This window comes from Perissodus microlepis, chromosome 11, assembly GCF_051167445.1.
Source record: "Perissodus microlepis isolate ML-2025 ecotype Zambia chromosome 11, ASM5116744v1, whole genome shotgun sequence".
NCBI classification, from domain to species: Eukaryota; Metazoa; Chordata; class Actinopteri; order Cichliformes; family Cichlidae; genus Perissodus; species Perissodus microlepis.
This window is the reverse complement of record NC_140471.1, coordinates 28,533,145-28,559,359: the sequence shown is the minus strand read 5'-3', so window position 1 is coordinate 28,559,359 and position 26,215 is coordinate 28,533,145. Positions and strand designations below refer to the sequence as shown.

Sequence of the window (26,215 nt, the reverse complement as noted above, 5' to 3'; positions counted from 1 at the left end):
CACTTATTAAACCGGCTTGTACCACAGCCAGGAAAAGAAATGCATCACTGTCAGTGACAAGACTCCAAAGGTGCCTGCTGGCTCCTGTGCATCTTTAATCCAAAGATATCTGCTCTCCTACTGTGAATCCATCCTCTTCAGCTCACGCAGGTTACAGTTTGTCACTCCCGCTCTTGTGATTCTGCAGCTCACCTCGTCCTCCCACTTAATCCTTTCATTGTGTCACACCCTTCAGCACCTTTCTCCTTCCTCTCCTCTCTCCTCTTCCTACTTCTCTAATTCAGGTTTTTCCTCTGGACAGAGCAGGCGAGGCTGCAGCAGTCAGGCCAGTAACAGATATGTTGTTGCTGGCAGTCTATGAAATATGCATGGGGATAATTGTGCACTTAGGTCAGAGTTTAACAACAGATAATCTACATCATACCAATGAGCCTCTTCCACTCACAAGTAGGCCACTGTGTGAGTACAGACACAAAAACATTGTTCGGTTTCATGCAGATGAAGTAGATATGTATCTAAGAATAAAGGTCCCATTATGAATCTGAAGAGGCAGGATTGTTTCTGTGTGTCTTTTTGTGGTCACTCTTTTCAGTGGTATTTTGTTCATCCTATCAAATTACGGCATGAGAGGGCGCAGAGTGGTGGCAGTGACAACTGACCCGTCGTAGTGTTACCTCACCTGTTCTAGGTTACAGTGACTTTACTTCTGGGAGCAAACATGGAACATCGGCATTGGACACGTAGACACATAATGCCTCAGCCAATCATCAGGCTTGAATGTTTCTCTAAAGAGAGGTAACGACTGCACAGTCATGCCATACAAAGTAATAGTTTAGAGTAAAAAAGCAAAAATTCAAAATTCAAATAATAACTGTGCCGCCATGGTTTTAATTGTATCAGTCTCAAAGATTTCAATGTGTGCATGTAAATGGAGAATCTGCCTCACATAGAAAAGTTAGTGATCTATGAGGATCATGAATATCAGTTCCGTCTGGACTGACATGTTTGACATATTTTGTGGCTACCTTAGAAAAAACGGAAAAAGTAACAAAATGAAGCAAACAATTTGTAAATTCAAAATATAGACCCTACAAAATACGATCCTCTTGAGATATCTTGTTTCTGTGTTATTTAGCTGAGCAAACTGTCACTGCTTTCTCTACTATTGGAGCAACTATTGTGATTTTATTTTTTCCTCAACTGTTCTATGTAATGTTTCATGGTTTGGTACTGCTTAGAAGCACTTGCTTGTTGTAAATAGTTGGAGTAGTTTTATTGTAGTTTTTTGAGGAGCTTTAGTACCTCTGCCTGCTCATGAGACTGACAGGATGCATAAATAAATAAAGCACGCACACTTTGTTTGTTTCTGCATTCCCGCATCGCCTTATTTACTCCATACAACTCGCACCAATCTCAGCTTGTCAAACAGACACAGCTCTGCCAGCTTCACCTCCCAGAGGTATCAGTCAGAAGAGGACTGAAGGAACTCGTGTTTGCCATCTTGGCATTGGCCCTCGAGGTACAGCAGCATTTTCAACTTAACAGTATCATTTTTTTATCCAGTGAAGAAAGACACATCAGCTATTTAAACGACAGAATGGCAGAGTTACTGTCAGGAAGCTGCAAGTCAAACACAGAGTGTGTTAAACTTCGGTTTGTTTTTCTATCACAGCCAAACTCTGACAATTTGGATCTTGAAGCATTTCTTTTATTAACTACACGTAATTGCAGAGATACATGTATTTGTCATTTTTTTCTAAATTTCCTACATCAAACACTGAAAATATTCACACAATGGATTTTCCTTCTTGGTATTATTGATTTAAAGGAACAGGATTGACTTGCACTACAACACAGGTTATGCAAATTATTCTTTAAATAGTTTGATATTTTGATTGGAGGTGGATGGGAAGACTGATGTGACTGTCGCTTCCACTTGGTAAAAACTACTAAAAGGCTAAAGAGCCAAAGCTGTAAGCTGGAGTTACAGTGGAGGTAATAATAAATTGTTCCCCTGCTTTCAGTGAACAGGGGTCGCGGACTGCACACCAACTATCAGCAGCCTACAATGCAGCCTCAAGAGCTGCATTTAATCTAAATGAGTAGTCCTGTTGCCTTGAACTAAAGCAGTCATGAAAATGAGTCACTATAATTAGCGGGCTATCAGAAGAATTCACAATATCCTATTTCAGGCCAGGTAACCTGCAGAGATTTCAGAAAGTTATGAACCAAGAAATAGCTCATGCATGAACCTCCCTGAAAAAACCTTGTGGTGTTCAGAAGTGCTGGAAAGCAGACTGATTTAATCTTTTTCATGTCCTTTGACCCTTAGCACAAAGAACAACATGCATATTTTTTAAAATATCAAATGGTCCATTCATTTTCTTGATCATTTGTCCAGTTTGGGGTTTCACAGCATGGCACACCTTAGACAGATTACAAGTGTATCACAGGGCCAACACAGAGAGACGGACCATGTTAACATTTACTCCTCCCAATTTAGAATCACCAGTTAATCTAACATGCATGTCTCTGGACTGTAGTCGGAAGCTTGGGTACCTGGAGAGAGTCCACCCAGGCACAGTGAAAACATACAGATTTCACACCAAATGGCCCCAGATGGCTGATGGATTAAAACCCAGAACCTTCCTGCTGAAAGTGATTAAACCAATTCCTCAACAGTGTTTCAGGGCAGAATGTTGGTGTGTTTGAGTCAAATCAATACTATAAAAGATATATTCCATGGATGCAAGTGCCAGGGAAATTTTAAATAATACACAACTCTCCTAAATCTTTTGAGAAGAAGCAGTACACACATATATGCAGAAAAATGTCCAAGCTGCTAGAAAACGGCTCATTCAAAATTCTCAGTGTGCCTTCACAGTCCTGTCTCACTACACAAGACTTTACACAGTCACCATCCCTGTGACACTGACACAGGATGTAAGTTGTACTTTACGATCAAGTAGGGAAAGGACTGGCCTATACCGTGGAAGTGATTGTATTTTTTTGCACTGTAATTTGACAAAAAAGTATATTTTTCCATTGCATAAGATGGTAGTGATTTTAAAACAACACAAGTAATGGATGAAAATGATTTTTATTTGATTATTTGTACATCCCACAAAACTTTAAAGCAACTATTTACAACACTCACCTTTACATTTATAAGCAACTTATTTAGAGCAAGAACTGTACATATTAAAATGCATGAAAGCTGTCTTGACTGTTACTGCTCAGTTACCAAATCAATAATTGTTACACAATGCAATGGGGATTTTTTTTGAAAGAGGTATGAAATATTATTGATCATTGGCTGTCAGAGTTTTAAGCTGTACTCAAGCTGTTTTTACCCCTTTCCCCTGACTTATTCCAGTCCTCTGGGAAAGACAAGCACATGTAAACTGATAAGGTGCTTTTTGTCAACGATACAAGAAAATACAAGTACAACTTAAGTCTTCCAGTAAATTGGAAAAACAGTCACGTTTCTCTGAGTCCAACTTACGCTAAGTTTTTGAGTCAAGCCGCTGCTCTGAGATTCCCGGTCCTCAGTAATTCTCTTGACAAGCGTATTATCAGTACAACACAGCACACGTCTTCTTTTCTTTGAATATCTCCCGCTTGTTTGTGTTTTGTGCACCTGTCTTCTACTTGTCACACGCTTTTTTGTGATTGCCTCCTAGTTTCTTTCTTCAGTCTTGTTTAAGCTATTTGTTACATTTCTCTTGTCATTCACTTTCTGAAAAGTTTGTCCCACTTCAACTTATCAGCTGTCCACTCTTTTGTCTCACTTCCCATCTCTGCACATCAAACCTGCCACACACTTCTTTATCTTTGCTTTTTACTCAGCTCTTTCTCACCTCAGACCTCAAATTGATGTCAGGCTTTTTTTTATTTATTTTTGGACAACTGACACCTCTCATCCTTTTGGACTAGCAGTGCAGGATCTTGATGAAGGCTTTGCGAAATTCAATGTTGAAAGTGGTGTATATGACAGGGTTGACGGCACTGTTGAGGTATCCCAGCCAGGTAACAGCGCTGTACAGAGAGGGTGAGATGCAGCAGCTTCTGCAGTGGGCCTTCAGTACATGGGTCAGAAAGAAAGGCAGCCAGCAGATAATGAACACACCTTTGAAAGAAAGACAAGACGGGGGTTATGTCTTTGTGTGTCACAGAAATCATTCAAGGATGTAATTTATTAAATATCTTGTCTACTTGTACATTTGTAGTTTGCACACCCTCATAAAACCACTGAGTCAGTAAATACACAGACAGAGGATATCATCTATCCCAGTTTCAGAGTCAGAACTGCCAAATCTCATAAATCACACAACAAATAAGCTTGGTGAGAAAAATACAATCAAGTCAGAAGTCATAAATAATGAAGGCCATAAAAACTGCTGCTGTGAATGTTAACATTCATCACTGTTTCTCCAACTGAAATAAGGAAAACTTGCTCCAAATTTACATTTAAAATCTTTCATCTGGAGAAATCAAATTATTTTCAGTTATTCAGAATAGAGCCCTCGGGACACATTTCATCTAGATTTTTCTTCATTCTGCCAAAGGTCCTTTTGCAATACAGAACTGACTCAAGGGAATTATTGTACAGTAAACATCTACAGTCACCTTTTATGTATTAAAAAACATTTCATGATTGCTGGTTTTAACCCATATTTTTGGTTTAATTTTATTTAGTCTTTTATTGGTCTCTGTATGCAATCTCAGCTAACTTGTGAAAATACCTAAATAAGATGAAGGCATCTGAGCAAATGTGATGATACATGGGACAAGCTACAATCAGCTAAGAGGACCCTCTCCCGTGGAGCCATCTCAGGAGACAGACATCTCTGCTTTTAAAGATAAGACAAGAAACTTTCCCTTTTCATAAAGTTTATAGTTAAAGCTGGATTAGATGTCCATGAACGTTCCTTTAGTTATGCTGCTATAGGTTTAGACTGCTGCGGGACTTAATGTGATGCATGAGCACTTCTTCCAGTCTCACCTCTTTTCACTCTCCACAAGTTTATATACCAGCACACACACATAGACCAAAAAAGACAACAAACATACAACAGGACAAAGCATGGAGACAAAGAACAAAGAAATATCATTAATCAATGTCATCATATTTTGTCTAATCACTCTCATGTTTTGTGTTTTGTCCTGTTTCTCTGTGTTTTACTTTTTCTCTTCTCATTAACCTCCGTCGCTTGATTGATGCAGTACTGAATACCTTATAGTACACATTGGCGCTATATAAATAAGCCTTAATTAAATTAAATTAAATTAACTTTGTTCTGTTAGCTTAGATGTGTTCTGTGCCTTCACTAGATATAGAAGGATATCTTGAAAAACAATGTCGTAGAGACTTAGGAATGGTCTGGCTTTCAGGTAGAAAGAGTTTGTGAATGCACCAGCGCACAGTGTGACAAACTACAAGTGAAGATTGAGCATGCACACATGGTGCAGAGAACACCTCATTAATAAGTCTGCATTTCCCACTGCTTACCGAGCACAATAGCAAGCATCTGAGTCGCCTTTCTCTCCTTCTGCTGTGACAGCCTCCCTCTCACCCTTTCCTTGGTGATGCCCCATTTCTCTTTGCCTACGCTGCGCTCCCTCCATCCCTCACGGCCCCTCATGCCATCCTCAAGGGTGGGAGGACGAGGTGTCAGAGCCGATCGTGTCACGGTTGAGGGGAGAACAGGAGCAGGTCCAACCGAGATGGACAGGGAGATCCGGGGTCGTCCAGATTTCGAAGAGGCCTGAGGAGGAGGCGGAGGAGCCAGACCTTGCTCATTCTGTGGCAGGAAATGACCTGGCTCCACTTCAAGAGGGTGAACCACTGCCTCTTTAACCAGGCTCTGTGTGAGAATTACATAAAAATGACAATAAAAAGAGAATCTGTTTGGACTGAGTGCTGGCTTAAGTTATGACCCTCACCACTTTCTTGCGCTGTGGGGTTGCAGAGGCAGGTCTCAGGATCAGGGTGCACAGCTTCACATCTTCTGGTTGTGTACACTTATTCTGAAATGGAAGAATGCCATGTATATTGAAAAGAAAAGATAATGCAAAAAAGAACTGGAAACTGATATCTCACAGTAAAATATATTTGCTGGTAGGACAAGAATCTAGTGTGATCTTATGGAAATTACACTGTGCATGAGATGAAGTGTGTGTATCTGAAGTTACAAAAGTGTTTTTCAAATATGATGAAGACTGTTGTTGACTTCATCTAAACTTTCTATCTCGTTACAATTGCAAAATGGCTGGAAGAAAACTCAAACTTGACTCAAGCTTGATAAACATTAGTTTGGTATGAAATCTACCTTCCTGTGTCGGTGACCTTCTGCTTCAGCCGCACCTTGCGCAAGCAAACCGTGTCTGCGTGGCGGGGCAGTGCGTCTGCCGCGTTTGCGCAGCACCAGGCAGATCTGCGCATACACCAGCAATGTTACAATGAAGGGAACGTAGAAGGAGGCCACAGATGAGTACACCACAAATGCCGGGTCTGCAAAGCTGCACGTGGTGCCTTCACGATTAGCTAATGTGCAGCAGAAAAAAAGAAAAAGGGCAAAGAATGGATATAGTACAGAAATCTTTAGGGATAATTGCAAGATTTATCTGTCTATGTGTAAAGTACAAAGGCAAAAGGCAAGAGAGGTTAACCTAGGATTTAAACTGGTGCAGAATTTAACTATTATCAGAGCAATTATAAAGACAAATGAGATGGCACTCAAGTTATCCTTAATAGGAATCTGTGGCTCTGCTACCCTAAAAACTGATGAACAGTCCATCTCAGAAACATGAATCAGTTCTGTTGCACTGATGCACAGTTGAGGTTGGCGGTGGGCAAATCTACTCTATGATAATCATAGTAAAGATGTATGGAAGAGTACAACATATTCAATTATTCTGTATTAAAGGTGCTGTTAACTTTGGTCATCTGTTTCCACTCGTTGTCAGCTATAATAACCATCAGTTGAATTTACCATTAAACTCATTCATTTCTTCTTGATCTTGAAACTTTTTGGAGCACTTTAAGAACACCATGTTAAAAATGTTAACTCATGAAGTAAAACGCTGTTTTCATTGGAGTTTCATCAAACCCACATTTGCAAGCCACCAATGATGCAATGTGATCCTTTACATTCAAACGCTGGCGCTGGAACCGAATGAAAAGCAATGCACGGAGCACGTTTCAAATGCCGTGCTGTAATCTACGAGCAACACATTTCTGGGGAGAGAGAATATTTTTCACAGTTTGACTTATATCATTTGGTATCTTGCTGCATTTGGACCCACAACTGAGGCTGCCGGATGCCTCTTGCTCACCCTCGCATTATTCTATGTTTCCCCACTTATTCTCAAGTGGCCGCCTTTGAGTTCAGTGTGAGTGCTTTGAAAGCTGAAGTCCCTCATCACCAACTCGTGCTCACTGCAGAGTCAAATGGACTAGACAGCACCAATTCCCAGTGTTTATAGATAAGATGGAGGTGTGGGTCTGCCTGTACCTAGAGGTGGAGCTGGACTATGCTTCTCTACCTCATAGCTCTCCAATAAGGTTAGCTGCTGGGCACCTTCCCTACTGCTACTACTGTGAGACAATTTTAACCATCGATGATGCTAACATATTGAAATGTCACAGCATTATACTTTTAAAAGACGAATAATCAAATTTAAAGACAGTTTGGAAAGACTGTTTTTGTATTAAAAAAAAGAAACAGTTCTATAATTTTAAAGAAAACAATTTACAGCTGAGCACTGAAAAAGTCAAAAAGTATCAGATGGCACTGTTACCAGTGTTGTTCAGCCCAAACAGTAAAGGGCAGGAGATGGCAAAAGAAAGGAACCACACAACCGAAATCATCACCGCCACCCTCCTCCTGGAGCTGTATCTGGTGTTGTAGAGCAATGGCATTGCCACCGCTGTATATCTGCAACAATACATACACACAGACACATTAACGCGCCTCCTACACGTTCACTTATGGTTGTGTCTTGAGATGCACGTCAATGCAGAGGAAACAAATGCATTTCTGCACCTAATTGACCTCCTAGGACCTGGCGTCCACATATGTGGACATCACATTTTGGGTTGTGTAGACCAAAATATTAAATGTTGCTCCACAAGGGCCTGATATCCATTTACGAGGACATTATACTGCCACTGTTCAATCAAAATCGAAAACAAATGCCCTCATATGTGGATTTCATTTTTGTCAGAAACAAAAATCAGGTAAAATATAAAAATCAGGAAATTCTTTGTTTTTACATTCATCAGGTCCCAAACAGCCCAAATAGCAAAGTTAAATTTCGGAACATGAAGCCTAAAGTAAAATACAAAATAATGACTCCACACTAGCTGCACAATCATTATCTAGATTTGTCCTATTTCTTATTTTGCAGAATACACTGGACGACTTTGCATACAAAGTGCTCGAGTTAATTAAATCACAGCACTTTACCTCACGTCTGTGTCCTTGTAATGTGTCACTTTGGGGGCTTTAAGCCCTGACAGCTTTGCTACTGAATTATATATAAATTACTCTCTGTGGATTCAACAAAAACAATTTAGAGACTATCCTTAGATGCTATAACAAATTACACAAGACCAAAGTGGTGCAGTCTAAATGTGTTACTTTGTCAGAAGAATTAGGACCCAATTGCAGACTGTCTGCCCGCTGGGTGTCTGGCCACCTCTCGCCGGACCATTAAGAGGGCATCAGGTGAGGTGGAACACTTAATCAGGTTTTTTATATAGTTCCACTAAAGCAAATACTAATTAGTGTCGCAACTGTGAAAACCTGTCATTACAAGGTGGACGGATAGATGACTGCAGCAGAAAGAAGTTTTTATTTGGCTACTCAGTGACAGCTGGATGATGGCAATGCTTTTAATTAAGTTTTTAGTGGGGTTTGTATAGGTAATGTATGTAAATGCATGCTCTTTGGTTAGCGTTTATTTGCGTAGCCCAGCCAAAAAAAAAATAAAGGTCAAGATTAGGTGGAAGAAATACCATACTGATTTACTGTTAATTTAATGTTATTTGGTTAAAAATGACTAATGTAATTTCAAATAGTTTATAACAGAATAACTTGTTCTCCTGCTGAAAGGGAATTCTCAAGAGGAAGATAAATTGTTAGAATAGAAGTGAGGTGAGCTCAACAAATAAGAGGAGACACAAAGAGAAAAGAGAACAAACAAGCAGTAAAGGTGATAATGTGAGAGTAATTTTTAGGCAAGCGTCCACCTGTCGATGCTGATGGCGCAGAGGTTGAGGATACTGGCTGTGCACATCATGACGTCCAGGGTGAGCAGGATGTCACAGTGGATGAGGCTGAATCGCCACTCTCCTACCACCTTCAACAAAGCAAATAAGTTTTACTCACTCATAACTCACTTTCATTTTTTTAACCTGGTGTCACGTTTTGTACATTTTTATTCATGTGCTGCACATCAATATTGACCAGGCTGGTTCAAACTTTTGCTTCTTATTGGATAATTCAATATTTAATTTGAGTTTTAATAGTTTAATAAAGATCATTACTTCCTTTTGAAATATAACTAAAAAGACTGTCAAAAAAAAAAAAAGACAAAGGCTTTGCGTTTACCTAGTAAATAATGCAGAAATAAGTATTTTGCACTCTAACAGTGATTGCTGTGCACCAAGGGATTTAAAACAAAATTCAAGTAAGTCCCTTGGATCTAAAACCCCCCCAATAATTATTCTTGACTAAAACAGAGTAAAACAGTATTTATAATTACTAAATAATTAATCAGTGACATAATCAATAGCCAATCTGATATGTGACAACGGTATGTGTTATTTAATAGCCAAAAATGCCAAAACACTTATTGATTCAATCTTTCTTTGAGTAGGTTATAATAAAATAAAGATAAGGAACCATGTAACATTACGTTGACTGATCTTGTAAATGTGAGTGGGTATTTTTGTGTTGTTTGAAGTTCAAAAAGAGGACTCAATATACAGAACACAGAGGCAGCACCTACACAAACAAAAAGATAACTTTAATTCAACTAAGGACAAACAAAGGAGATGGTAGGACAGAAAGTGCCCGGAGAACTGATGACAACTAAGACAAATTTCAGAATTCAAAAAAAAAAAAAAAAAAAAATCAAGCAGAATAACTAACAAAAAGAAAGAAAAAAATAGAATTAAAACAAAGGAAGCATAATAAGCAAAGATACACAAGGGAAGCTTTTCTCCCCTTTTGTTAATAAAACACAAAAGGCAAACCAAAATGTGAGAAGACCTGACAGGTTATTCCAAAAGAATATGCGCATTATTAATAAGTCCTATTATTGTCTTGATTACCATACCAATCTTATCCATAATGTTGTTCTGTTAACTTCATACTAACAAAAATGTATTTGTATTGTTCATTTTCAACCAGCAGTCCACAAACCAAAGCTACTGAAATTACTATAAGAAGCTAGACAAAAGAGCATATGTGAAATTCTGGAAGGCTGGTTATCAGTCGGCTCATATTCTTCAGCAGAAAACTAACTTTTCTGCTGATTATCTAATATATTACTGGTCTCATTTGCTTTGTGTTTGTTCGAAAAGGCTGAAAACTACCGAACACTCTTATCTTCTTGATTTCCATTGCATCTTCTCTCTTTTTTTGTCTTTCTTCTGAACCACAAAAAATTAAACAAGAAAAGAAGGGAAAACAAACACAAGTGCACACACCTCCAGGTATACGCCCCAAGGCATGACCAGTGTGGCCAGCAGCAGGTCAGAAACAGCCAGTGAGACGATGAGGTAGTTGGTGGTGGTCTGCAGGGCACGTTCTCGAGACACCGCCACGCACACCAGCACATTACCAAACACCACGCAGAAGATCAGGAGGACTAACAGCACCGCATAGAAGTTGTATGGCGGAGAGTAGGGTGAAGCAGAGCTGGTGCAGTTGGTGGAAGTCAGCAAAGAGGAAGAGGATGTGGGGAAGGATATGGGGGAGTACGAGGGGTCATTGGTGACATAGACAGAGAAATTATGTTCAAGGGAAGAGAGAGGGAAGGAGGGAGAGGAGGTGTCGTCTGACTTGTTGGGTAAAGTCATCTTGCTCCAGTGAACATGGTCAGGCTGAAAATTAATGACACAAAAAGCAGGAGAAACATAATTACTGTGGGGCCCTTCATGGCCCACTGTGCATTTGATTCTGTCTTTTAAAATAGATCCAAAGACGAGTGGCTACTTTTTCTGACAGGAAAGGAGAACGAAGGAACGCTTATTATTGGAACTTTGTCTTTGGTTTCACCTCAGACAGACAGCTTTGTAACCACACAAAGGACACAGAGTAAAGGAAAAGCATTGGAAGTAACAATACTGCACACTCAGTTTTTTATGTTAGTTTTTAGTTAGTTAGTTTTGACGCTCCCATTATTGCCTGGATTTCTTCCCGCTGCTGTCTGCAGGTGGTTATGGTGACAGTGATGACAGAGTTATGCTGCCAGAAAAGATGCCACACAATGTTTTCTTGTAAAAAGGAAAACTTATTTAGCTAATCATATTATATATATCACAGACAATCAACTTCCACTTAACCCTATAATGCCCTTTGTATCATATATGATATATGAGTTTCTGAGACCTCTATCTCATCAACATGATCAACACTTGCCATACTTTCAAAATGTTATGGACAAAATTCTCCTTTTTTGTCTAAAATTAACATACAATTAACAAAAAATTGCCAAAAATGCCCAATGTATCAAATGTGATACAAAAAATATATAATAAATATGTAATAAAAATATATCATACACAATATGATACAGCAAAAAGAAATTGTGGATTTTGTTATAAGGGTTAATAAACATCTCAATTCTAATTCTTTGGAATTGAGATGTTGGCTGTTTTTGATAGGTTGGGTCTTACAGGGTTGAAAATTATGCAAAGACAGTTTTAAAAATACTGCAAATCATTCTGGGTTTATGTCTGTGTATGAATTAAGAAAGCTGAGGCCCAAACTACAAAGCAGCATCTCTTTGTGTTTCTCTAATGGCTGTCAGTAATAAATATTAACTATGAGACCCAACTTTATTCCTTGATTTTCTTTCTCTTGGCAGCAAAAAAATGTATTGTTCTGTAAGCATTAATATATGATCCTAAAACACAAACCTCACACTGTAATTGGTGATGTGATCAAATTTTTACCAAGCCTATGTTTCAAATCTGTTTTTATATTCAATCCTTTCTCTCAAACTCTTAAACAACAGGAAGTCTGCAGCTGCCAGAGCAAAAACTAAAACTGTCAGGAGCAGGTTATGGTCCGAGGGGGTTAAAAATCAGATGGAAGCCCCACCCCACGTTTTCACTAATTCTTTTATTTACAGTATGTTTTAAGTGTGATATAGATTCTCTGCTGGGGGTGTACCTTTTATATGTGTAGCTTCCTAAAACCACATGAAACACAAACTGTGCATTGCACTGTCAGAGAAATACGTTCAAATTAGTTTGATGCTGTAGAAACCGTATAAAATGTTAGTGTACTTCATTCTAATCTGCTGCTTGAACTCTTTTACACCACTAAACTGCAACCATTGGAACATAGGATAATGTCTCTGTGTTTTCTGTGGAAAAAGAGTAATATGATCCATGAATTCAGCTTTTAGATTGGTTCGTTGCTGCCAACATGACACCTTTCATGTAAACGCATAGGGGAAATTAGACACGCACGAGTTAAAGCAAGCCATCTACTAATTGGAAGATCGATTGTTCAATTCCTCCCTGCTCCAGTGTGCATGCAGTATGCTTGTGCAAGATACTGAACCACAAGTTGCTCTCCAAACCATCCATCAGAGTATTTGCTAGAAAGCACTTAAGTGTAGGAAAAAAGTGCTTGTGTGAATGAGGTATTTTGTTTAAAGCCTTTTTAGTAGAGGAGAGTGCTATAGAAGAACCACTTACCACTTACATGTGTAATGTAATACTAACTGAACATCCTGATACTCACTGACCAGCATGCTTCTGAATTAATGACGAGACACACACACTTCATATATAAACTATAATTGCACTGTGACAGCTTATAGCATTTATGAGCCGTATGGATGCTCATCACTGAGTCAGTATTCACAAACCCAGTTTGTGGGCTGTACAGAATAATTCATGAGAAATTGCTCAGAAATAAAGTAATGCTCCATATTTTTGGAGGGCAGAAATGTGGATTGTTGTCAGCATACAGATGAAGTGCTGAGAAATTGATTTGCATCATAATGTTACAATCTTTCAATCTTTATGAGAAAAAAACCCTGTCAATTAGGTTTCATGTGAAGACTTTATTCTAATGTCACACTGAATCTGATGGCAGGTTATGTTCTGTAAAAAGATGCAAATGACAAGCATGTTCTTTAGGATTCTTTGTTTTTAGGGGAATCATTAGACTCAGCACCCCAGTATCCTGAAATGACATGTAACACTCATTTGTGTGCCATCAAAAGAATTTATTGTTTGTTGAATGTGGTTTACAACCCAGTAGTGTCGACTGATGACGATCTTAACCATGAGCCGCACCCTAATCCTTACCATAAAATCACATCTGAGATCTCAAAACATCAACATCAAAGAGCAAGATGCCCCAAGACAGAGTGCAAAACTAGGAAAAAAGCTATTTGCCAGTGACAGACTGCAGTGCTTCTGTAAAGCTGCTGAAGCACTGCAATAATAAGAATGAGAAGATGAAGTCTTCAAACAATGCTGGGGCATATTTTGCCCCAAGCAACTGATTGTTTATTTTATTTTATTTTTTACTTGAACTGAACTACAAAAGTTACATTGAACCTCGAATACTTTTAACACAAATTATCAAGAAAAAGATTTAACTTGCGAGGAATATTTCATGACTAACAATCTAATCACAACATAAACATTTCCCAGAAGCTTTATTCACAGAATTATCTCCTGTTTTTAAGCAAAGTAATTCTTGTTTTGCAATCCAAACACAAAGTGAGACCTTGGGCTAAAGATGCATTATAGTGTAAAGAATCAGCTATGTTCAGCTATGTCGTTTTAAGAGAGGGAGCACATCACATTGATAGCTGGGAAAAATAAAATGACATCTGAGATCTCAAAACATAGCCACGACTCATGAAACAGCAGGCTATTAGACACAGCAAATGAGTATAAATGAATTTTAAACCCATTTGAAACAGAAAGAGAACTTTTTCTGTTGTTTTTGTTGCAGTTTGTTGCAGAAAAAAATCTTAAAACCAATTCCAGAGGGAGTCTGTTGCAGAGAACAACCTTAGCTTTGTCGTTTACTAAAACAGACAAATATTTAGCTTTAGACAAAAGAAGGAACGCAATAAGCTTAATTAATGAAAACATTAGTAACAACACATCTCATCTAAACTAGCCTTTTCTTTGAAACATGCGATTAGTAACCTGGTACTGATGTCTTTTTGCAGAGAGGAGACATGATATAGATATATAAGAACTTCTCTTCCCCTCGCTTATAAGTCTTTGGCTCTCTTCTGTTACACTCAAACACAGAGGCTGTACAACAGCATGCAAAAAGCTGCATGAAATATTTATTGGCAACAGGAAGTTGAAACGGACTACTGACTGGCAGCATCACAGTTTGAATTTTCTTGTTAGTCCAGAGGTCATGAATGAATTAAGTGAGACTTTTACCACCTTAGCACCACCCGCTCCGTCATGTGCATCACATTACAGTAACTGACTGACTCTGACCTCTACTCTGCATTGTTAATCAACCCATATCCTAGACAAGTTCAACTGAACAAATCAATAGACAAACAGCATCTAAAGACATCTCATGTGATTGGTGAGTAAATCTAAGCAACATTATCACCTTGAATTAAATTTATGTCTTTTAGCCTTGATTTAGCCTAACTGGTGCAAGGGAGCCAGCTCAGCGCCAGTCCTACACAGCACATCACTAACCTTCTTCACCTGCACTAAACTTCTTAACACATAATTTATGCAAACACAAAATTACTCTGATTCAGTTAGTTTTTCAAAACATTCAAAAAGAAACTTGATTCAGCAACAGATCATGCATAGATCTAAAATCTGGTTTAAAAACTCCAAAATGAATTAGCACATGACATAAGATTTTAAAATCTAGTTTATAAAATTGCAGTCCTTTCCTTTGAAAATAGTTTCATCTCCCTCCCCGTCCTCTCTTTCTTACAATTTTCTGTATCACTCAGGGTTTCACAATAACATGTTTTTCCCACTCAGAATGTGCCTGCCACTTTAAAAAGGCACCTCTTCTGCCTATATACTGAAGTAGCACAACCACAAGTTTATATCTGCATGATGTGCTCAAGGTGTAAGCAGGCCATGGGATGTCATTATTTTCTTATTACTGAGTAACTATCTCCATGCAGTCACTGGAAGCACATGAAAAATTCATTCATTCGACAGTATGTATTAGCCTGCCTATCAGATTTTATTGCTCATTAACTGAAATTGTCAGATTCTGTTCTGGATTGATCTGACCCACTGTAACCTCTGTATATATATATATATATATATATATATATATATATATATATATATATATATATAGTAAATGCTGTAAAAAATGCAGGAAAAACAAAATGTTTTTTTTTATTCAAGACAATTTGTAGATGCAGCTGCAACATAAATTGCAATAAGATGATTGACAAATCATGGAAAAACTCTTTAGTTGCAATTTTTGAGCTCACTCTCTCAACACCAAACACTTAAAGCAAGAATATTTAATTAAAACATTTGTTCTTCAAAACTAAACAACTTTCCTGCAGTCATATTTGAGCAACTATGAACCCAGCTCATCTCACCTCAGTCTCTTTCACAAATTAGTTTAAAAACATCAAAGAGCAAGATGCCCCAAGACAGAGTGCAAAACTAGGAAAAAAGCTATTTGCCAGTGACAGACTGCAGTGCTTCTGTAAAGCTGCTGAAGCACTGCAATAATAAGAATGAGAAGATGAAGTCTTCAAACAATGCTGGGGCATATTTTGCCCCAAGCAACTGATTGTTTATTTTATTTTATTTTTTTCTTGAACTGAACTACAAAAGTTACATTGAACCTCGAATACTTTTAACACAAATTATCAAGAAAAAGATCTAACTTGCGAGGAATATTTCATGACTAACAATCTAATCACAACATAAACATTTCCCAGAAGCTTTATTCACAGAATTATCTCCTGTTTTTAAGCAAAGTAATTCTTGTTTTGCAATCCAAACACAAAGTGAGACCTTGGGCTAAAGATGCATTATAGTGTAAAGAATCAGCTATGTTCAGCTATGTCGTTTTAAGAGAGGGAGCACATCACATTGATAGCTGGGAAAAATAATACCAAAATTTAAAATGTTGCACCTACTGCAACAGGGTGGTGAAAAAAATGTGCCTCAAAGCCTAAAATCATAATTAATGTGTGATTGATAAAAACATTGATGAAAACATGAAAACTCCATGTGACCATGACAGATTCTTCTATAAACCCAGATAATGGCCTTTCATTAACTCTAACATGCCTATTCACTCAAAAATGTGTTTTCATGAAGATGTCTGGGCAAGACATACATATGTATTCATTCCGGATTTTTCCATTTGTGATGATAAGAAGATGTAATTATAAGAACTGTTTATTTTTAATGAATATCTTTGTGGAAAAATCCCTTTGAAGAACATTTATGTCCAAAAACACGCCTATCTAAGAAAAGCAACATAAAATTAACATTCAATAAAAGATTTATTTGCAATTAAATGTTTTTATAAACTTCTGAAAAGATTATTTTTATTCATGATTTTATATTATTTATTTCAGTGTTTGTGAATACCACTGATGTCTCAACCACTTTCTCATAAAACAGTCAACTTCTGCAATGTGAAACAAGATATTAATTAAAATGTAAAAAATACAAGCAGGATACAAAAGGAGAGCCTTAGTGGTTAAAATTATGAATAAGTACGCCTATTTGGCTCTGTCTAGTTAGTACATGTTGTTTGACCTACTGCCAAACTAAAGTGATAAATTGGGCAGATTTCAGTGATTGGAATTAAAAGGCCGCCATTAATCAGTGCATTGGTTTTACTTCACATTACCGTGCAATCATGTCTGCTAGCATAAACTCTTTTTCACAGAGAAAAGCAAACCATGCATATATAAATACAGCAGCCTGGTTCCCTAAGGTTCCCACTTAGCACAAGCTAGACAACTTCTGGAAATGGATGTTTGTATAACTTGCATAGTTATCATCTTGAATTGAAATGATAAAGTAACTTCTAAGCTTATCACTTTGTCCCAGTGGTGTATATTTTCTCTGATTCATTTTTATTTACGCTCACTGGCCACTTTATTTGTGCAGCAATTCAAGTCCTCGTCAACACAGCTATGTAATCAGCCAATCACATGGCAGCAACTCGATGCATTTAGATAGAGAAGCAAGGTTAATACAACCGGCTGAAGTTCAAACTGAGCACCCGAATAAGGAAGAAAGATGACTTTGAATGTAGAATGGGTTTTGGTCCCAGACTTTCTAGAGAACAATCTGAGAAGAGAAAATATACAATAAGGACAGCTCTCTGGGCAAAAAATCCTTGTTGATAACAGGGGTGAGATGAGAATAGATTGCTTTGAGCTGAGAGGAAGATAACAGTAACTCAAATAACCAGTTGTTACAACCAAGGCACGCAGAAGAGCATTTAATCTTGAAGCCCCAGCATACTAAGTATTGTTGTTGGCCAGATCCATCTTCTGTTTCAAATAGGACAACATGCCTTGTCACAATGCTCAAATCATCTCAAACTGGTTTCTTGAACATTACAATGGGTTCACTGTACTCAGATGGAAGATTCACATTATCGACGTGAAGCTGACAAATCTGCAGCAACTGTTTGATGCCATCATCTCAATATGGACCAAAATCTCTGAGGAATGTTTTAAACACCTTGTTGAATCCTTACCACAAAGGATTAAGACCATTACTAGTTATGTGTGCTTCATAAAGTGTCCTGTGAGTGTATTTACTCACTATAAATGACAATTACAGCCAGAAAAGCATCCATCCTCTTCTCCTAATCAAATTCAGGGTTGCAACTGGGCTAGAGCATATCCCAGGGTGAGAGGAGCCATACACTGTACATATTACCAGTCTAACACAGAGAGACAAAGAGCCATTCACACCTACGGCCACTTTAGAATCAACAGTTAACCTTATGTGCACATCTTTGGACTGCTGGAGAAAACCGGAGTACCTGACGAAACTCACACAGACACAGGGAGAACATCCAAACTCAACACAGCCACGAATCCTGGAATCAATCCCAGGATCATCTTGCTGTGAGGCAACAGTGCTAACCATTGCACCACCATGCACCCTATTTTTAACAAACACAGATGAGCAATGCCACAAAGCATTGAAAATGGAAATATAAAAAAAGTGAAAAATTGTAGAAAAAGTGGAAGTTGGTTTGAAATCCTTTCCAGTTAATATTATCATAGTGAAAGACATCTTATTTGACTTACCTTAATACAATCAAGAGTATCACAACAAAAATTAAAGTTGTTTCCAGATAAAAAGTTAACAATGTGGTGGTTTTCAGATTTGTACCGCAGAAGTATCTAATCCTGATTTAAGAATTTGAGCGCATTTGTCAAACTGTAATGAGACAGTTATGTTCATGCAAGAAGCAACAAAGTGAGACACCCCAGATGTTTCTTGCTAAAAACACAGAAGCCAAAAAACACTCAGCTGTGATTCAAGCAGCTGTTATGATGCAGCACCTTTGACAGTGTTGCTCATTAAAACCTTGATTTACTTTGTGCAGATTCACATCCATGATGTGTAAACTGAGTCTGAGCAACATGAAAGCTCGCTCTCTCACATTCATTGAAAATTTTGTGAGAAAACATGGTTGCACTAAAAAGCAGAGTTATACATTTCAAATTCAGAAAGAAGCATCAAACAGACACAATGCGCTTGGAGATAAAAATGTGTGAGGCCACCACATGTAAAATAAAGTACGAGCCAATTTAATAAGGGAAATTAATTCAAAATGTGATTAATCTCTTTTTTATTAGTGAGCTTAATTTAGATTACTGTGGTGGTTTTTCAACTGTTTTATTATGAACTAAGACAAAGTAACCAGCTTCATCTCATCTGCCCCCAACCCAGCCTCAGGCTCCACATTTGGGCCATGAGTGCTTCAATGGACCACATGTTTAAACATTCATGAGTTAAAATGCATAATTAAACATGGATGGAAACCTGTTTTCCCATATGGTGCGCTATAGGATGTAATGAGACTGATGTGAAAAGACATCAGTAAATTGATCCTGCAGGTTACATTTAGTTTAGTTTGACTCTAATTATCAGGGAAAAGTAAGCACAGGTAACAGATGTTATTTTTTTTTATATATTATGAACTAATTGTTGCTGCAACAGTCAAGTTTGTTACTTTTTGTGGGCTATGTAATCAGATTCCAAGTAGCAGTTTTACTACATTATTTAATCAGCTCACTCTTTCAAAACCATGCTGAGTGATGCCCTTGTTGTCCCAACTCAGTAACATTCACAAGCCCTTTTCTCTCTTATCTCCCTCTCCTCCTGCCCAATCTCCTGTTTCTCTTCCTCTGCTGGTTGCTCCTCTCTGGAGATGCTTGACAGGTCTATTACATTCTTGGCCTTGTCTGCCCCCAATTCAACGGCAAAAAAATACGCATAGAAGAGAAAGAAAAAAAAAATGCGTTCAAATTTTCTCTCAGCTTTGCTAAGGCTGTGAGTTGGCCTGCTATAAATCTTTTATTTCTTTCACTGAGAGAGAGGAACAAGTCCCAGCCACTGGGAATGGTACGGATGTTCAGCTGCAGTATAATCAGCTCTCTGCTGAGATGAGGCCAGTAAATATTCAGCGTCTCAACCCTACTTCAGCTCCCAATTACTCCCTGAACTCCCTTGCCTCCTTTTTTCATATGTTTTTAACGAGCAGCTATTGACTTTTGGAAACAAATAAAATCACAGCATGGTCTATTTGTGTATTTTGTTACACAGTGGAGAAAGAAAAAAAATCATTTTTAGTACTTAATTGAGCCACGAAAGAAAGAAAGAAAGAAAGATATATATATATATATATATATATATATATATATATATATATATATATATATATATAGATAGATAGATAGATAGAGCGTTTTTTTTTTTCAATTTGTTAGCTTGTTTAAGAAGGAAACTTTAACTCTAGTTAAAGAAGTCATTAGTATATTAGTACTGCAATAGGGATTCACAGCCCCCTTATGGTAATATATGGTCAGTCAATAAGTAATAAGAATCTTGTGTGTGGTAGAAATACCAATAAATTGATTAGCAAGTGGGAGAAGGAATAATTTGCACCAATGTGGCACATGAGAAGATGTGACCCCCGGGGTGACGCTCCACACCAAAAACAAACATCTTTTATTCAAGAAGCGATTCTCCATCTTCTCCATCTTTTATTTAAAATGAGACACTGCAGCGTTTGGAAGCCACTTCTAAGCGACTGCTGAGGATAAACAGTTTCAGTGTGAACAGACTGATAACAGCATCCTCTCCATTTCATTAAGAGTCAAATTTGATTTGTCACAGTGCCCATATGGCACAAACATTTAAAGTGTCGACATAACCAGGGTTAGCTCCTGTTTACACACTTAACCACCCGTCCCCTGCCAAATCTACAAATTTTCACCATTCTAAAATGCACATTTGAGGGAATACAGCATCACTGAAACACATCCTTCAGCTGTTGAGAGAACTCTAAACAAATATAATGCCACTTTGCAACCACTAGAGGGTATCCCAAATGAGAACTTCAGATTTACAGTAAGATCTGTTTCTGCAATTCATTTGGAGGCAAGTTGATTTTATTTCTGCAACACACGAAGACTGAGGTAAAAAAAAATAAAAAAAATAAATGAAAATATATATAAGTTGACAATCATGCTCAGACACTCCAATAACAAACTAAGGTGAGTAAATAAATTCACAATTTCAAGCAACCTATAGAAGAATAGTGACAGGCTAAAATAACATTACAAACATCTTTTACCGACATATCTGAAAATACATGGACAGAGAGAAAAAAAGAATGTAAACTATATAAAATGTACATACTGTGAATCATACAGCTACTGGAGTCTTTCTATAAGACTTTCTTTGACAGGACTATTATGGAACAGAGCGAATGAATATGTAGTTTTTGCAATCAGCATTATTATTATTAGTTTAATAACGGAAACAGAAAAACTTCAGTGTATTTATGAAAAAAAATTAAAGCATTAAATGAGCAATAATACGAGACATACCTTTTGAGGCATGCCTTGACTTTATTTTGAATTCCGGGTAATAAGCACTTATACACTCATATGATTCCAAACACGTATTAACAAAAAAACCAAGCCGTGATTTTATTTCAAAAATAAAATGTCACCATGCCCCTGCTGGCGTTCATCCGCACAACGAACTTGTCAATCTTGTATATTGGAACCAAGAAAAAGCATGAAAAATCACAGAAAAGCGTTGAAAGCATGGCAACAAGTTCCCCTTAAGACGCTGCCAGTCCTATCTGAACTGACAAAGGTTTCTATATTTAAAAGATAAAAAAAATAAAAAAAAAAAATAAAAAAATAAATCTGCTTTTCAATTTGCTTTAAAGCGGTTACTTACCCTATGGTGCTTCAGGTGCTCACATTTAGCTTCGCTCTCCTCTCAGGAACAGCACCGGCGAGAAATTGGCTGTCCGTCCGCGCATCCAATCAACAATTTACGGCAGACCTTCCCCTAGATTGACCTCAGTCGGTGGGCGTAAACACCATCAGGGGTAAAGTCCCCCTCCTCTGTCGGGTCAGTGCTGCGGGTGTCTGACAGGAGATGGAGGACGATGGAAACAGTTTGAGGAGAGAAGAAGAATACGAAGAGGAGAGGAGGGGGTCGTGTAGGTTTCACAGTTTCAGTTAAGAAATAAATCACAGAGCCAACTTGCGCTCACAGCAGACAGACTGTAATTCCATTGGTTCAGGTTGATATTAAGGGGCGGTGCAAAAACCAAATCGCGCCTTGTATTTATATTTCTGTTCTATCATTTTAACTGTGTGGTTTGTGCAATGTTGTTTTCTGCAATTGCTTATTTTAGTTTACAGCACAGGGTAATTTGATTAATAATGAGTTACAGTATTTTAATATCATCCCTTCTAATATTTAGGTTCTTCATTATAGGTACTTGGACTAGATGACTGGTTTCTACTGTCCCGACAATATTACTGAATGTAGGTCAGGATGCAGAGTAAGTTAAGTGCAAATTTATTATTATTTTTTCCATTAATTTATATTCGCTCAGCCCTAAGAAAGAAAATGGTGAACACTACTGAACTAGAAATCAGAAATCACTATCCAGTGTCGGGTGGCATTACTCTTAGTGTGTTGTTATATTCCAAGCTCCTATTAAAAAGTAATTCATTCTATTTCAATTTTATTTTATTTATAAAGCGTCAATTCACAATATTTGCCGCATGGTGTGTGTTATAGATTATAGGTTAAAGACCCTAAGATATTAGAAAGAGAAGAAAACCTCAACAATAAAATGCATTTGGAAGCATTTGGAAGCCATGGTGAAGATAAAACTAATTTTTAACAAGAAGAAACCTTCAACAGAACCAGGCTCAGTGAGGGGCAGCCATCCGCCATGACTGGTTGGAGGTGAAAGAGAAGGAGAGCAGCAAGAGACATGACAAAAAGCACTCTATGGGAGAGAGAGAGTTCAATCATTACTAAAGTTTAAATGCAAAATTTGTGAAGAAACACAAAGAGATTGAAAAGAAATGCTTAGTCATGGGATTCTTTACTGGTAAGAATAAGCTTGTTCATTTACCTCATGAGAAACAGCTTCAGCCAAACAAAAAGCTTCTCCTCAGCAGGCATTGCAACCAGTGTAATGGAATTACTTGCAGGTACTTCTTCAAAATGTAAACCTCTTCAACAGCCGAGAGACATTTTTCATAACCCCAGCACAGAATGATGTGAATACACCCGTCCTCTCTGCCGTCACATTAGTTGACCTGACTGACACAATCATACCTTCCAGTAGTACTAAAGTCTATCTTTTCATATTGTATTTATTATTTATGTGTACCAAGGAGGCAGGGAGAGACAGAAATATTGCATTTTGTCTTTTGTCACAAGAAAAGAAATGTGGAAGCATATTTAACAGGACTCATCTGAAAATGTAACTAAAGCACAGATAATACCTGTTATAACAATAAAGTAATCTGAGTATTCAAATGCATTACTTTGGAACAGTGTTGAGTGTGGCACATTATACCAATACTATTGTATTCAGATGGAGAATCAGATAAGATCATCATATCATATATATCATTTAAATATAAACTAATAACATCTTCAGCAAACAAATAACTAGGAACAGTAACGTCCTTGAGGTTGACACCAAAGTGACCAGTCTGTGACCAGTCTGACTGACTGGTCACTTTATTCCAAAAGGTCACAGTTCCTGGGCCAATTCCCTAAAAAAGAAAAAAAATGCCAGTAGAATCCCATAAAAAAGTGCCCAGTTTTAGAGCAGGACTAATTATGTTCGTTTTGTTTTAGCCTAATTATTATAGCTAATGTCTGCTTTTATTCCAAAAGGGGCGATCATGGCTCAAGAGTTGGGAGTTTGCCTTGTAATCGGAAGGTTGCCGGTTCGAGCCCCGGCTTGGACAGTCTCGGTCGTTGTGTCGTTGTGTCCTTGGGCAAGACACTTCACCCGTTTCCCACTGGTGGTGGTCAGAGGGCCCGGTGGCGCCAGTGTCCGGCAGCCTCGCCTCTGTCAGTGCGCCCCAGGGTGGCTGTGGCTACAATGTAGCTTGCCATCACCAGTGTGTGGATGACTGGATGTGTAAAGTGCTTTGAGGTCCTTAGGGACTAGTAAAGCGCTATACAAATACAGACCATTACAAGTCCCAAAAAAGCTAATTCTGTAGCATTTTCAGTGGGAAAACTCTACATCCAAAATCAACTTTTTGGGATTTCCAACCTGGATGATTGAGCATTAAGACATTTTATTGCAAGTGGGTTTTTTTTCCCTTTTGTTTTTATGTTTTTATTATTTACTCTTTAGGCTTAAACTTATGCTTTATTGCTGGATACAGAGTGAGAAGCAGTTTCCAATGCAGGCTGATAGAACTGACTGGAGTCAACTAAACTGGGTCTCTCTTCCGTGTTTGTGTTTTTATGAAGTTATCTGACAAATAGCAAAGCAGGCTTTGTTTTGAGTCGCAGAACAGCCTATCCAAGAAATCAGTGCTTTAGTTTTGGTAAGTAAGGTATATTGCATGCACAAATACTGCATGCATAAAATAACCCATTACCTCGGATCTAATTTTCTTTCATCGGGATCCTTTGAGTGCTGTGTCTCTTTCTTATAACATTTCTAATATGGTCAGTTCTCGGTTGCATAAAACCAAGACGGTGACTGATGAAACACACTCAGAAAACCAATAAGTGACATCTGAATAGCAAACTGTGGGACTTACTGGAGGAAATTACTAACTTGTGCAGAAGAACTCAATACTTTATTCAGTCAGCTGCTTTAAATATGCATAATAGTATTTATAGGATCAAGTAAAAAGGTTTCATTCACTTTTTTGACAAGTAAATGTTAATATGAAGCAATGAGTTGCCCTTTATGAATGCTGATGAAATTCTGCTTTTCATTTATTGTGATGGATCACTTTTAATGATAGGTTTAAAAAAATGCTCCAGAGATTTGGAGTCGAACAGAAATATTAGAGTCCATATGGCAAATCTGATGTAAAAGTGCCATGCAGGAGAAACTGCCACAGCTGTCATGATAAAAAGAAATCACAGTGGAACCGTCCTTCAAGCTGGTGAGTCTTACTATCCCTGCGAGCTGGGGGGAAAGAGGAAAACCTGAGTGGAAAAAAATTGGATCTATGATCAAAATATAAATGAGTTTTAACAAAAATGCAGAGCAGTTACCTAAAAGGATAAGTATATGGATCCACGAAGCAACACATCAATGAATCTAATCATCAAGTCAAAGTCATAGTAGTACACTTATTCAGGTAATGTCAAGTGCAGTTTTGAAATGCTTGCACTTACATGAGTAACTTCATTTTATACTCACGCCTCTTTAAGGATTAAAATAAACACAGACACACCAGCAGCAACATTAAAGTGACAGATGAATGGATGCGTCACCAATTATAATAAACTAATATACACTCACCGGCCACTTTGTTAGGTACATCTTTCTGCTTCTGGCTGGAGTCCTGTTTGTCTTCAGGGCTGCCTTAACTCATTGTGACGGAGATTCAATAAGGTGCTTGAAGCATTTGTCACAGACTTTGACCCATATTGACATGATAGCATCATACATTTGCTGCTGATTTGTTGGTGGCACATGCCAAAGGTGATCTACTGGATGGAAATCAGGTGACTGTGGAGGCCGTTTCAGTAAAGTGAACTCATGTTCAAGAAACCAGTGTGGGATGATCGGGGCATTGGACCCTGCTGGAAGCAGCCATCAGAAGATCGGTACAGTGTGGTTATAAAGGGGTGGACATGGTCAGCAGCAATACTCAGGTAGGCTTTGGTGTTCAACTAATGTTCTGTTGGTACTAAGAGGCCTAAAGTATGCCAAGACAACATCTCTCACACCATTACACCATGTACTGGATCCACAAGGCAAGATGGATCCATGCTTTCACATTTTTTGACAGAAACCATTCAAATGTTGCAGCAGAAATTAGGACTCATCAGACCAGGCAATATTTTTTTGTTTCAGTTTCTCGGTGAGCCCTTGCAAATTGTAGCCTCCGTTTCTTGCAGGCTGACGGGAGTTGCTTCCAGTGTGGTGTGGTGAAGGTTAAACAGTCATATTTTCTCTTTTTCTGCCCATTCTCTTTAAACCCTATAATGCCTAGAAATAGTCATGTGGTCGTCTCTGAAATACCCAGATCGGCCTATTTGGCACCAAAATCCGCCACATGCAAACTGACCTAAATGACTTTTATTCTCTATTCAGATTGAACTCTGACAGCTCATCCTGACCTGATTAGATGTTTGTGCTAACGAGAAATTGAAATACAAAGTAACAGTACGTTTGGACTTTGTACTCTAACTTCCTCCAAATTAACAATCCATCCCACAATTCTGACTAAAACA

General features: G+C 38.0%; 1 protein-coding gene across 1 annotated transcript; it reads right to left on the bottom strand.

Moving 5' to 3' along the window:
- Positions 1 to 1,694: 1,694 nt before the first annotated feature.
- On the bottom strand, positions 1,695 to 21,996 carry drd2l (dopamine receptor D2 like). Its single transcript, XM_084944192.1, has 8 exons — positions 21,698 to 21,996; positions 10,721 to 11,116; positions 9,257 to 9,366; positions 7,804 to 7,940; positions 6,333 to 6,547; positions 5,947 to 6,030; positions 5,513 to 5,867; positions 1,695 to 4,129 (listed from the first exon to the last, which is right to left on the bottom strand). The coding sequence occupies exons 2-8, from the start codon at positions 11,090 to 11,092 to the stop codon at positions 3,933 to 3,935; spliced, it is 1,470 nt and encodes a 489-aa protein (XP_084800318.1). The 5' UTR covers positions 11,093 to 11,116; positions 21,698 to 21,996; the 3' UTR covers positions 1,695 to 3,932.
- Between the last annotated feature and the right edge of the window lie 4,219 nt (positions 21,997 to 26,215).

Coding starts and splice junctions, on each gene's coding strand:
- drd2l (XM_084944192.1), bottom strand. CDS start 11,092: ATGACTTTACCCAACAAGTCAGACGACACCTCCTCTCCCTCCTTCCCT. Junction 7,941..9,256: donor TGCGCCATCAGCATCGACAG/GTGGACGCTTGC, acceptor GTATTGTTGCAG/ATATACAGCGGTGGCAATGC. Junction 5,868..5,946: donor CCCCACAGCGCAAGAAAGTG/GTGAGGGTCATA, acceptor ATTCTCACACAG/AGCCTGGTTAAAGAGGCAGT.